This window comes from Elephantulus edwardii, unplaced genomic scaffold, assembly GCF_000299155.1.
Source record: "Elephantulus edwardii isolate Elephantulus edwardi_28Jun2011 unplaced genomic scaffold, EleEdw1.0 scaffold00106, whole genome shotgun sequence".
Taxonomy (NCBI): Eukaryota; Metazoa; Chordata; class Mammalia; order Macroscelidea; family Macroscelididae; genus Elephantulus; species Elephantulus edwardii.
The window spans coordinates 6,638,077-6,652,669 of NW_006399856.1; the positions used below are offsets into that span (position 1 = coordinate 6,638,077).

Consider the following 14,593-nt stretch of genomic DNA (forward strand, 5'->3'; position numbering starts at 1 on the left):
TGCCTTTGAAATTGCAGCACACTTTCTTATCACTGGGTCACCAGAATTCCCTCAAGAGCTGCCTATTGTCCCTTATTGTTAAATTCATTGTCCCTCATTTAATTTTCCATTATTCAAAGAAAAGAAAACAAACAACACAGCAGCATCTTAGTGTAATTTTGCTATAAGAATTCTTAAGTGTAAATTCATGCTAAGAGTGAATAATGATGTATCTCACCTCATTTTAATTTCAGTAATTGAGAGGGAAAACAGAAAAGATCTATTAGAATGACTGTGTGCTGGTCAAACACTAATGAGAAAATCTCTGACTCACTGGGTGCCATAGTAACAGGGTATTACAGAAATCTGATTAGTATGCCCAGCGGCTGCATGAGTGATGGGCTGCACTTCTAATTGTGTTGTCTCTGTTTGCAGGAGGGGCTTTTGTTCCTAAAAGGTGAGAGAATGGCACAGCTATGTTTTCTCTTCACCGAATATGGAATCTATTACATACCCAAGCATTTAGTCGAACATCTGGTAATAAAGGGAAATCGTATTTTGGAAGGTTTTTCTGAAATAAAAGTTAGCTTTTGCTACCTTTAACTTACAAATTTCCCAGTAATTTATTTTTCACTATAATTCTACTTACAAAAATGCCAAGCATAAGACAAAATTAGCTAAAAATATTTGTTAAAAGTGGTTTATAAAATCACAAAATTAAATCAATACTTTTCCAAAGAACAAAACTGTTATTATTTATCTTTATATATGAGAATACTAACTTATACACATCAACATATAATAACCTAATATATATTTGAGGGGAGCTCTAGTGGCAAACAGGTAGCTAGCCTCCTCACACGCACAGTGTGGGGAACCCACGGAGTCACACAAGATGGGATCTGAGAGCTCTCTCTAATCTCCTTGATCAGGTAACACCTTTCTCCCAGAAGGGTGTCAGCTACCTTACAAAACCTTGGAAAGAGACTTTATATTTAAATGTTGGATGTTATAATATTTTGGAGGAACATTCTTCGTAGTGGAACAGCACTCTTCTGTCAGTATGCTGTACTGAGATAACCTGGGGATCCTGTGATGCTGAACCTTGTGCCATTGGGGTGTCAAAGCGGTTACCCATGGTGGACAGTGTTTGGTGGAACTCCCAGTTTAACACAGGTTTGGAAGAAGGTATGGCATCCATTTCCTAAACAATATGTCTCTGGAAACTTTATGAACTTTGATAAATGTTGTTAGTTATAGAATGGCTTCAGGCCTTCAGTTCATAGGGTCACTATGAGTCGTGCTCAACTCAAAGGCAATAAACGACAACAACAATTAGTGGCATGTTGTTGTCATTGTTGTTATGTGTCGTCGAGTCACCTGTGACTCACAATGACCCTATATGCAACAGCCCTAAACCCTGCTCTATTCTGTGCCAATCTTACCATCTCTGACACACCTGCCCCATTACCCCAGTCACTGAATCAATCCATCTCATCGAGGGTCTTCCTCTCCTACACTGTCCCTCCAGCCTCCTAAGCATGATGTCCTTCTCCAAGGACTGGTCCCTCCTTGCAACATGTCCAAAGTATGTCAAATGAAGCTTCACAATACTTGCCTCCAAGGAGCAGTCCGGCTTTACCTTCTCCAGGACAAACCTGTGCTTTTTCTTAGCAGTCCATGTTATAGTCAATACTGTTCTCCTACACCACAGCTCAAAGGCATCAACTCTCCTTCTGTCATCCCTAGTCATTTTCCAGCTCTCTGATGCATAGCAAGTGATTGTAAAGACCATGACATGTATTAGGCCCACCTTAGTCTTCAGACTGACAGCTTTGCACTTCAGCACTTTGAAGAGGTCTCTAACCACAGACTTTCCCATCGCAATAAATCTTTTAATTTCCTGGCTGCTGGTGCCAAGAGTGTTGACTGTGGAGCCAAGCAAACTAAAGCTGTGAAAAATCTCAAGCTCTTCAGCATTCATTATTATGCTGCCTTCCAATCAGCCCAGTGGTGAGAATTGATATTGAGTCTCATTCCATACTGAAGACTGCAGTCCCTGACCTTCCACAGCAAGTGCTTCAGGTTCTCTTCAGTTTCAGCATAATACAGATTGTTGAGGATTCTTCCACCAATCCTGATGCCACATTTCTCCTCATAGAGCCCAGCCTCCCGGATAACCTGTTCTACATAAAGATTGAAAAGTTATAGAGATAGGATACAGCACTGGCATACACTCTTCCCAATTTTGAACCATGCAGTGTTTCCTTGCTCTGTTCTAACGACTACCTCCTGGCCCAAGTATAGGTTTTGCATTAGCACAATCAAGTGTTCTGAGATTCCCGTTCTTCTCAGAGTTAACCACAGTTTGTTATGATCCACACGGTCAAATGCCTTTGCATAGTCAATGAAACAAAGATAGATATTCTTCTGGTACTTCTTGCTTTCAGCCAAGATCCGTTTAACATTAGCTATAATATCCTTATTACCATGACCCCTCTAAGCCCAGTCTACACTTTTGGTAGTTCTCTGTTATGTGCTGTTCCAGTTGTTTTTGGATAATCTTCAGCAAAATCTTGTTTGTGTGTGAAATCAGTGATATTGTTCTATAGTTTCCACACTCTAGGATCACCAACTAGTGACATAGGGGTAAGGAATTGCACTGTAAACTGAAAGGTATGCAGTTTAAATCCAACAGCTGCTCCACAGAAGAAAGATGGGCAATCTCCTCCTGTACAATTTGTTGTTTCTGAAAATGTGCTATAGGGTCATCTAATGGTTGATTCTGATCAGACCGTACAAATGAGAACAACCGTGTGTGTGTGTGTGTGTGTGTGTGTGTGTGTGTGTGTGTGTGTGTATATATATATATATATATATATATATATATATGACAAGAACAGCTTTGTAGCCCAATCACAACATATAAATAACTTACAAAATAACTTAAAAAAATAGGAAGAAGTCATAGATAGTGAAATGCAGGCCATACAAAAGATATGATGGGGGAAAAGAAAGAGGAGGGTAATGGGATAAAAGACCCTAGGAAAGACTGGTGTGAACCCAAACCTTACAGCAAGTAAGTTATTTTCATTTTATTTGATGACATACTTATTCCTGAGCCATAAGTTTTTATTTCTTCAGTGTCTTCTGGGAGATCTTTTCCTTCTGGGCAACCTCCTCTTCTGGTTTAGGAACAATCTGCTCCTTCTCAGTAAGGATCATCTCAATAAATATGGCAGGGGGAGCTCATGTAAGGGTAATCTGACCATGAGCTCTATACATGCGGTGGCACACCTTGGGAGCTTCGTTCGCCTGGATGTGCTCAATGATCAGAGAATAGACTTCTAAACCTTTAATTTCCTCATTGCTCTCTGCATTTTTAAGCATATGATGCAAACACTCAGTACTCTTTTTGGGCCACCGACCCTGTGCCCAACCCCATTGAATGACCTGAGCATACCTACCAGCTCCACCATTGTATCGTAGGAAGGGCACACACTGCTTTGTCAAAGTGACATCTTGGTTTATTAATATAGGAAGACAGCTTGACCTGGAAACTGTCTTCCTAGCTGCTTAATAAACCTTTTTCACTTGTTTTGGAAAAAAGGGGGGGGGGAGTTCTGCTATTTCTCTTTGCTTTGCTTTCTTGATTAAATTCCCAAGATTCAGAATCCAAAGACATTCGCTGAGTGTGCTATGAGTAAACAGCATAGGACATATATTTTTGTGTCGTAATGTAAAAGCTTACACATTACACAAGAACAATGAGTTTCCAAAAATGCTTACAACACAGATTATCAGGAAAATCCACATTCAGGAATATATCCAGGGGTAAATATAATGACGAACAGGAGATCACAGGACTAAGTAGAAGCTGACCAGAAGGAACAGTGCTTTCTGTCCAGCAGAAAGAACTTATCTGTGTTCGTAACAACACTTTTCCTTCTGGATCCTTGGTCTTTGGGGGAAAACAATTCAATAACTTAAAAAAAAATCATTGAGCTTCAATGTTTTCAGTATTGCTTTGTTCCTTTTAATATCTTGAGTGTCACAGAATTTTATAAAAAAAAAAAGATGGGGTTGCAAAAGAAAATTGATCCCTACCTTCTGATCCTTTTTGGAAGATAACTTAATTCTAAAAGGAAAACCTGCAATATTAACAGAGGCAAAGTAAACACCCGCATGCATTATTGACTAGAAATCTGTGTTCCTTGTCAGGGCTTGTGAGCACAAGGAACATTAATAAGGCTTGTCCCAGGAAGCTTATTACTCTTGTTAAATGCATCAGCATGTGGACTAAGTTTTACATGTACCAAATATCAAAAGCAATCAATCTTAAGTCAATATAATGAAAACCAAAAGGCACATTTATCTACATGTTTAGGAATTCAGGAGAGGCTGTGGTGGTGCAGAGAGGACTTCCTCAAAGCCAGCTGTGAGCGAGAAGCAGAGAAAATAAATAGGTTCCCCCACCCCACCCCAAGGGAGTAGGCTGGAGCTGCTAGGTGTGTACTGACCTGGGATGGAAGCAGCAGTCTGAAAGCCATTCTGTGTGTCCAGATCCTATGACAAGCACTGTGCCTTCGGGAAGGCCCACTAACTTCCACAAGCGGTCTTCACTACAGGAGACTAAGATTTCTTTGTTCGGATGCATAACGATGCTGCATAGAAAGAAATAAGACAGACTTATGAGGAGTAATAGTTTATAGCTTTAGTGCGATGAAATGACAACAATTATCCCCATTTAGCAAGGTAGGGTGGTTAACAGAGGTTGGCTCAGAAATCAGTGGTATTATGTTCTATCTCTTTTTTTTATATAGAAATGTACCATTTTATTATAAAGATTCCCATAAACATGAAAATAGTATCTGAAAAAAGGAAACTAGACTATCAAACTCCACCTGCAGAACTGGGGTAGAACAGGGGGCAGGTAGTGAGTTCCTTGGCTCACCAATCTAAAGTGGTTGAAAAGAACTAGGAATCCCTGAGGGCCCAGCACCCCCATCCTAGGATGTGCACGTCAGGATTCTGTCCTGTATCTTGTTTAAAAGACAGCAGCTACAGTGCACCTAGCAGAGCTGCCCTGGGCTGGGCTCAGGGACCTTGTTCTGGTCTAGTACCTGGGGATATTTATATTTAACATACTTTTATATAAATATACAGAGAAATAGAAAATATAAACTCTTAAGGGGCTGGGGAGAAACATGGGGAACTTTGCAAGAAGCCAGAACTAGCAAGGTCTGCTCAGGTTACTTGACCTCCTCCTTGACCCCTTTGGCTTCAGGCTTCTCCTCCTTGGTTTCTATCTCTTGGCAATAGCTTTAACTTTGACTTCCATCAATCTAATTGACTTCTCTCGACTCACTTGTGAAATGTTGTGGTTGGGCTATAAAGCTGTTCTTATCTAATTCAGACTTGATTAAAATAGTTTAGAAAAGAAAAAAGTTATGTCTGTGACAATTTTCCTATTAGGATATTTGTACCAGTGGCTATGCGTATTGTAGAAAATCAGAACTTTTTTCAGACCAAAGTAAGTCTTAAACCAACCATTGTCCAAGAAAGAAACATGAATCATAACCGTATTATCACAGCTCTATAATAAATACTATAAATGAGACATTAACTCCGTGGCCTACTATCTACACAAAGCAAAGGAGCTCAAATTCTGTGTTAATATACCATCTAAATTGGCTTCAGTCAATGCACAGTACACAAATTACGATAATGAATTCAGGATGCATAAGGCAATTCCCACTCTATAAAGACATAGAGGAAAATGAGAAAGAAGTAGGTAAAATTAATGTTTAGCACATTAAGTCCTATTATTTGAACCAGATGATGATTATTTTGGCTATTTAAATACTGGAGCTAAACTATTATAAAATCAAAATTCTACAAGGTTAATGTCTGATATGTTATCTATGGTAATGCTTTAATCTTATTTATAAAGCTTCCTTTGTGCCTGAAGATGTAATGGGGACAAATGTGTCTAGTGTTAAGCACTTATTAAAATAGTCTACATATTAGCAATAAATCATTCAATTTTCAATCAGGCTATTTTAATTCAGAGATACTATATGCACTTTCCTAGTCAATGAAGTAAAGCAACTACAAAACTAGAAAGTGAATGCTTATTTATCACACAGTCTATTATTCTAATAGCCTTAATACTTTCTTCTGCAATGTGGGTATGAGCTGATTGGATTTGGCCTTGTATTTAAAAAGGCTTTTGGCTATCAGTCTGGGGCTATTTCCAGGATGGGAAGATGAGCAGAACAGCTGGCTTCTGCGAAGATGAAGGTACGTTTTCTGGTTTGGGGTTGAGACTAGGCTGTAGCTATTGGTCACAATAGGGTGTGTGCTGATTGGATTTGGCCTCATATTTAAAAAGGCTTTTTGTGGATATCCCAAATAAAACAGGCTTGAAAGCAGGACTGGCATCCACTTAAAAAAAAAAAAAAGCTTGCCTCTGGAAACCCTATGAATTTGGAAAAAGATGAAAATTTTGTGTTCAAGACTGGTTCATAGGGCCACTATGGGTCGTCTACGACACTGTAGCACTTAACAACAACAACAAAGAAGTTATGTTCCTACACATATTTGCAACTCCAAAACCTATATGACAATTAATTTTTCTCATTATTTATTTATTCCATTAATACTACTGACATCCAACATCACAAACTTTTAAAAAATTGTTCTGTTGCTTTAGAATATACACTTTTGGAAATTAGTTGGGATAAGTCTTGGAGGTAGTCAGCTCACAGCCACATAGCACTAGGATCAGGGTCTTGTTTCTAGTGAAACATTGTCTTATTTAGTCCAAGCACATTGCTACTTAGAATAAGCATATAGTGGAAGGGAAATTATTCATTTTGTAATTCATCATAATGTTGGTTTGTGACTTTCAGAAGGCCAATTCAGGGAAGGAATTTATTACAGCTCAAACTGGGTAGAGGATGCATTTATAGAACTTAATTAGAAGAAAAATATGAGGAGAGGTAAAAAATGGCATATTGAAATGAATTCTATATTCAAATACACACAAGAAGGCAAACCAAATCCTAGAAGCTATTGAGTATGATGTATGTTGCCTCACAGCTTTCCTGGCAGACACATACACACTTGACTAGATGATAAATTACCCTCTTTAAGTGAAGATAACTGAAATCATTGATGTCTTTACGAACTTTGAAGGATAACTTTCCAAAATGACTTTTGTGAAGGGAGCTATCTGTAGAAGTTAAGAATTATAAACATAAAATCCAACAGTGACTACTCAGCTTTCTGTTTTTCCGACACTCTTCTTATCCTCCTCCCCGTGGACCTCCTCCATACCACCTGCAACAGCTTCTCCTCTCTCAACTGGTCCTCATCATTATATTCTTTTTGTTCCCAGCCCTTATGTTTCCTAACACTGGCTATTTTTTTTAAATATCTCTATCATCTCTAAATTGCTTTGTTTTGTCTAATACTTCTACGCAAATTTCAATCAGGAAGCAATATTCTTCTCTTCAAAGAATAGCTCACTAACCCCATCCACAAAATGGACTTTGTGAGAGATACAGTTTTTAGCAGATGTAGAATAGAATTTAAAACCTTCATAGCAATCTATTGATAAAGAAACTGTTACTGAGTTATTCCCTGAACAAGAACCCCATTAAAGACTGAATCACTGTGATAAATATCCATACTCAAGAGTTGCATTTTCTAGCTCAGATCAACCTATGTGGGATATGATTAAGATGAGGGACATAGATAAAAGATCCCAGACCAGAAATATTTCGCTACATAGAGCCGTTTAGCGTTATTACCAATTCCATAATGAGACACTGGCATTTGTAACCATTATCATCACCAAAAATCACTGGTAAGAATAGCTAACATTGTTGGAATACAAAATGTAAGTCCAATTTTTCACTAAATGCTTGATTCTCTGAAGTGGAAAACCATCTGAAGGTAGGGAATGAATGTGTATTTTATTTATTGATACATCATTGACATTTATACTTAATAATTTATAACTAAATAATAACTGACTTATAGTAGTTATTAAAGGCTTGTCTATATCATTGAACTATGGCAATGCTATTGTTTTTGCTGTTGTTAGGTGTTGTTGAGTCAACTCAGATAAACTTGAACAATGAATTTGAGCTCTTCCCTATCCTGTGCCATCATCCCCATCTCTGATATACTTGAAAACAATGTTAATTTCCTGTGTTGATACATCATATTGAAGGTCTTCTTTTCTTTCACTGACCCTGCTCTTAACTAAGCATGATGTCCTTTTCCATAGATAGACCCTCCTAAAAACATGTGCCAAATATGTGAGACAAATCTTCACCATCCTTGCCATCATCAATAAACCTGGTTACACTGTCTCCAAAATATATTTGTTTATAATTTTGATAGTCTAGGAAATATTCAGGACTCATTTCAAACACTAAAACTCAAAGGCATCTATTCTTGTGCCATCTTTATTCATTGTCCAACTTTCAGAAGAATAACATGTGATTGAAAGCCCATGGCTTGAATTAGACGCACTTTTATTCTTTAAAATTAGACCATTGCTTCTTAACACCTTAGAGAAGTACTTGACCGTGGATTTACCCAATGTGATATGTATTTTGATTTCTTGACTGCTGGTGCCAAGAATATTAATTGTGAGTACCAGAAAGATGAAATGAGTGACAACTTTAGGATTATCTCCACCTATCATGATGTTGTCCTCTGGCTCAGTGGTAAAGATATTTGTCTCCTATGTTTTAGTGTTACTATTTATGATAAGGCAGAGTTGAGATATTAAGTAAATTATATAAGCTCTGTTTGAGTTTGGATGCAAGACTTATTAGCACTGAAACTGACAATGTTAACTACTCTCTCCCAATGTCAATATTTTAAAGCTTATTACTTATGTGTACATATTATAAGTATCAATAATTTTTTCTCTAGAGTTTAGGGATAATCGTGGTTATTCTCAGAAAATGGTTACATTAAATTCATTTCCATCAAGTTGAATTAACTCACAGCTGACACAGTTCAGCAGGTTTTCTGAGGCTGTAAATTTCAGGGAAGACATGGCCCATTTTTCTCCCACAGAGCAGCTGGTAGATTTGAACTGCTTGTCTGTGGGTTTACAGTGCAACTCCTTATTCACTAGGCTACCAGAACTCTCCTAAGACATTCATTGGTCATTAAGTCTTGAGTTAAAGAATACTACTAGGTATTGTCAGTGTATATATCAAAGTTAACTATGTGTGAGATAGCAGTTTTAAGGAACCTAAATTTCTACAATTGAGATGGTTTGGTATTATAGGGGAAATCAGATAACCAGTGTCCTTCCTACAATCCTGTCTTTATATTGTTTTTTTGCTAGTATATTTAACACATCCTACCAAAGTTTTTTCTTAGTGAAAACTTGTACTATAAGCTATGAAAGGGCAATGATTTAATATACATCTTTTTTTGCATACTTTATAGATAAGTAAAATACTTACTAACTGTAAATTATCATTCCTCATAGGTAGGGTTTTGTTTTGTTTTTTTTAGTGATTGAAAATTTTCAGTGTAACTAGTACCCCATCTCTCCTTTAATCAATGTACTTATTGCTGAACCAGTTATTTGAATAAGGGAAAAAAGAGTAGCAACTAATACTTTCAAGGAGTCAGACTCTAATTCCAACACCAAATACATGAACTCATTTAATGATCATTGTTGTTGTGGTTGTTATGTGTCACTGAGTCCCTTGTGGTTCATAGTAACCCCATGTAAAACCCACTGACAAGCAGTTCAAGTCTACCAGCTGCTCTTCTCTATCCTGAGCCAATCTCCTTGTTTCTCACACAGCTATCCCCATTACCCCCATCACTGAATCAATCCATCTCATCCAGGGTCTTCCTCTTCTACACTGTCCCTCTACCCTCCTGAGCATGATGTCCCTCTCCAGGGACTGGTCCCTCCTTGCAACATGCCCAAAATATGTTAGACGAAGCTTCAAACACTTTGCCTCCAGGGAACAGCCTGGATTCACAGTCTCCAGGATGAATCTATTTATTCTCCTAGCAGTCCCTAGTATATTCAGTATCTTCTCCACTACCACAGCTCAAAGGCATCAATTCTTCTTCTATCATCCTTAATCATTGTTCAGCTCTCTGATGCATAATTGTGAAGACCATGGCCTGGATCAAGCACACCTTACTTTCCATACTGATATTACTCTTCAGCACTCTGGAGATGTCCCTTATAGCATGTTCTTCCAGTGCAATTCTTCTTTTATTCCCTGGCTGTTGCTGGTACCAAAAGTGTTGATTGTGGAGCCAAGTAAGATAAAGTTGTTAACTATCTCAATCTCTTCTCATTTTATCATGATGCTTCTAATTGCCCCAGTGGTGAGAATCTTCGTTTTCTTGATGCTGAGCTTCAATCCATATCATAATGTCCCTAAAATTGTTTCTGCTATAATTTATACAGATTATAAATGAGACCCAAGGCAAACAGGAAGTAAGAGTCTGCTAAGCTGGGGGAGCAAGAAGAGTCAGAGCTAGGACATAGAGTTGGGTAGACCTCTCGAGTGTCTGTGCCTCCAAAAAGTTCAGATAGAATATTAATTTCTCCTACTACTTCAGTTGGCAATCTAAAATATCAGTCCTTGGAGAAGGACATCATGCTCAGAAGGGTGGACAGACAGTACAGAAGAGGCAGACCCCGGATGAGATGGGTTGATACAGTGACTGGGGAATGGGGATTGGTGTGTCAGAATGAGTGAGACTGACTCAGGACAGGGAAGGGTTCAGAGCTGCTGCACACAGGGTCACTATGAATCACAGGCGACTCAACCAATAACGTTCTATGACAGGTTTAGAAGCAGAAGTGACATCCACTTCCTAAACAACTTGCCTCTGGAAACTCTATGAACTTCGATAAATGTTGCTACACAAGTGTAGATTGTGGATCCAAGTAGAATGAAGTTACTGACAGCTTCAGTTTTTTCTCCATTTATCATGATGTTATCTAGTGAGATTTTTTTTTGTTTTCTTGAGGTTGAGATGCAATCCTATTGGAGGCTGTAGTTATTGAGCTATTACAGTAAGTGATACAAGTCCTCCTCAACTTACTGTCTCTGAAAACCCACTGGAGAGTTAACTATGGGTACCTTCTTATTCAAAGGACCATAACAACAACAGGACCTCCATAAGAAAGACTGATAATCCAATGAGAAAAGGGACAAGGGACATGAAAAGAATATCCATAAAGGAGGACATTCAGATGGCCAACAGATACAAGAAGAAAGTTCAAAATCACTGGCAATCAGAGAGATGCAAGTCAAAACAATGAGATCTCATCTCACTCTAGTAGCAGTAGCCAAGCGTAACAGGACAGTAAGCAGTAAATTTTGGAGAAGATGGGGAGATACTGGAACTCTCATGCACTTCTGGTGGGACTGTAAAATGGTACAACCACTCTCGAAGGCAGTTTGTCATTTCCAAAAAGCTAAACATAGATATCCCATATTATTCAGCTATTCTGCTTTTAGGAATATATTCCAAGGAAATCAGAACTGACATGCGAATAGAGATACATTCACCTATGTTCATAGCAACATTATTCACCATAGTGAGAAAATGAAAACAGCGCAAATGCCCATAAAGAACAAATGAATTAGGAAATTGTGGTACATCCACACAATGGAAAACTATGCAACATGACTTTGTACACACACACACACACACACACGTGCATGCACGCACACGTGCACGCAAGTGGATGGTTTAGAGAGCATCTTTATGAATGAAATTACTTAGTCTCATAAAGACAAATATTGCATAAGACCATTATGGTGAAAATAAGAGGATAACTGAATAAGTTGTACATAAATGCTCAAAAGGGGAAGGGGAAAGAAAGAAGGGAGTAGAAAAGGGGAATGGAAGAATTAATTAGCATAGCAGAGTTTAGTGGATGGATTGGAGGATAAAGGAATAGGAAAGATTCAATGTGGACTTGAAATACAGGTCGATAATAGGCTTAGATCAATAATAATTGATGAGATAAAATAAAATGTACATAAGTGATTGTTCAAAACACAATGTACATGAATTAAACTCAAACACAATGTACATGAATAAAATACAATGTGCAAGAATAATTGCATGCAAACCATAAAAATAAGTTCTAAATCAAAAAGAAGAGATGTATACAAAAAAAAAGAAAAAATATTTCTTTTTCAATAAAGCTCCTTGTAAGAACTGAACAGGTTAAGTCTTATAAACTGCTTACAACAGTGTTTCACACATACTAAGAACTCAGTGAGCACCATCCTAATGATGGATATGATCTCTTGGGCCAACCTGCTTGCATATGAATCATAGAATTCAATTTAAATGATGACTACTTTGGATAATCTTTCAGCTTCAGTCTCCTCGTTTGTGAAGAAGAAATAATTATAAGACTGATTTATAGGAATTTTGTGATAGTGAAATGGTTCATACATCTGAAGTTTTTAAAAAGATATCTGAACTTGATGAGTCATCTATCATTATTATGCAACATTATCACACTTTGTTGTAACCTGGTCCTTCACATAATCAAATAGCTCATATATTTTTAAAGAACATGGATTAATTACATATTAGATATATTACATAAAACTAGATAGATAAATGTTCCTAATACTGCAGGTCTGTTACATAAAAATGCAGATAGGTAAATATTTCTTTGCAATTCTAAAAGAACTGAACTTTACTGTGCTTTGTTTGAGGTTAAAAGCTCTCACAAAAAATATGAATCCCATAAAAAAATACACAAGAGAACATAAGGATGCCTTAGATCTCTTCCTTCATGGTACAGCTCTCACGGAGGGAAGAAAAAAAGCATTGCATGTATATTCTCATCTATTCTTGCATGTATGTTTAAGCCAGCAGAATTGGTTGCTGCCCTTGAGAGAAGGTCTGGATACTCCCTCCAGAAGCTGAAGTAAAGATGGCATGATTCTTCCACACAAGTTCTGCACACGGATAGGTGTCCCTCTTGTAAAATAAACTAAAAGGCACATGTAAAAACAAAACAACCAGAACAACCACCAAAACCCCAACAAAAACCCGAAAAGTTGTCTTTGAGATTTTTATTTAACTTAACAAAATTATTTTAATTCTTGAACAGGTCTTTCAGAAATATTAATAAAAATAATAAGCTCCTCTTTCCAGGCAGCTGTCCTAAGTGACAAAAAGTCACTTACTTTCCTTTAAACTTACAATATAAGTTTTCTGCTTCCCTTTAACTTACAATTAATTATAATGATAAGATTTGAAGACAAAGGCTCTGTCACCTCATTCCTAAGTTAATAAGCTTGTGACAAACAGAAAAATAATACAGGGATACTATTTAAGGACTTGTAAAAAATAGGTGAGCAGTGAAATGGTAGTTCTGCTTATTAATAAAGGTATGTCTGGATGAAATATCCACAAAATATTTTGTTAAACAATACACTAGTCATGCTCTGTAAAATATTACGTTTCAGCACAGAATTTTCTCTCCTTTATAACAGAGCATGTACCTTATAATAGACCACATGATATATACTTCAAAAGCTTTTTTCTCTAATTGAAACTGTTCTTTCCACTAGTAGTGTTATACAGGGATATTTTGGTGAGAAAATGTGTAGGTGTTTAGTGAACTCTATTAATTATCAGTAGAGATAGTGACAAAAACACCAGTGTTAGACTGCTCTTCAAAAGAGGAGAAATATTAATCTTAGAGAAAGAAAAGGATAAGATTGTCACAAGAAAGACTAATTAGATACTCTTGTCTTCACTTAGGTTATTCAGATTGCAAAATGCTTCCTTCACTTCAGTGCATGGGCTCTAATTATTTCCCACAAAGAAGATGCACAGTAAGTTGAAAATAAATCTCTGTCAAAATGTGGGCCCAAAGAATATTAGATGACCACTCTTCTTCTTGTCCTTAAAAGTAACACATACATCACATCCAGAAGAAAGGAAAATGCATTTGAGTTATGTCACCTATTGCTCAGCTAATAATTGCATTTTGTATGCGGATACACCTTGGGATTTAGAAAACATCTGACACGCATCTTTTATCCCCCCCTTGTTTCAATGATTGTGAATTGAGAATTTACTATGCGGTATGCAAAATGGAGAGGGCACGCACTCTGGACACAGATATAGACTTTACACCTGAGATGGGAGAGACTTAACAACAACAAAAGCATGAATGAAATAACAGCTATTTAAAAAAATAACATATCAGAAAATTGAAGAACGTTTTTGTTTGGGAGTCTTCATGGAAGCTGTGACATTCTAGCTGAGACCAGAATGCAAAAGGGAAGCATCTTTAGGATAACCTGGAGCTAACAGCTTCAGACATGAGTAACTGCAATTTCTACTGCTGAAAGAAGTTGGTGCATCAAAGACAAGGAAGGTCAAAGTAACCTAAGACAGCAATAATATTATGTTGGATGGGTAGGAAAAGGAAGGTAATGACTGGATCATATAGTATAAGGTCTCAGAGCTGAAGTAAGTAGACTACAATTTATTTCAAGTTAACCAAATAGTTTTAATGGATAATAGTATCTAAGTCACTTAAGTGAAATTAGTA

General features: G+C 37.2%; 1 protein-coding gene across 1 annotated transcript in view; it reads right to left on the reverse strand.

Annotated features, from left to right (window-relative positions):
• The window catches only part of SPAG16 (sperm associated antigen 16), a 1,218,973-nt gene that overhangs the window by 732,983 nt on the left and 471,397 nt on the right, over positions 1-14,593 (reverse strand). Inside the window, exon 11 of the mRNA XM_006891956.1 lies at positions 4,500-4,643. Coding sequence (XP_006892018.1) covers positions 4,500-4,643 — 144 coding nt within the window. The remainder of the gene's footprint in view (positions 1-4,499; positions 4,644-14,593) is intronic.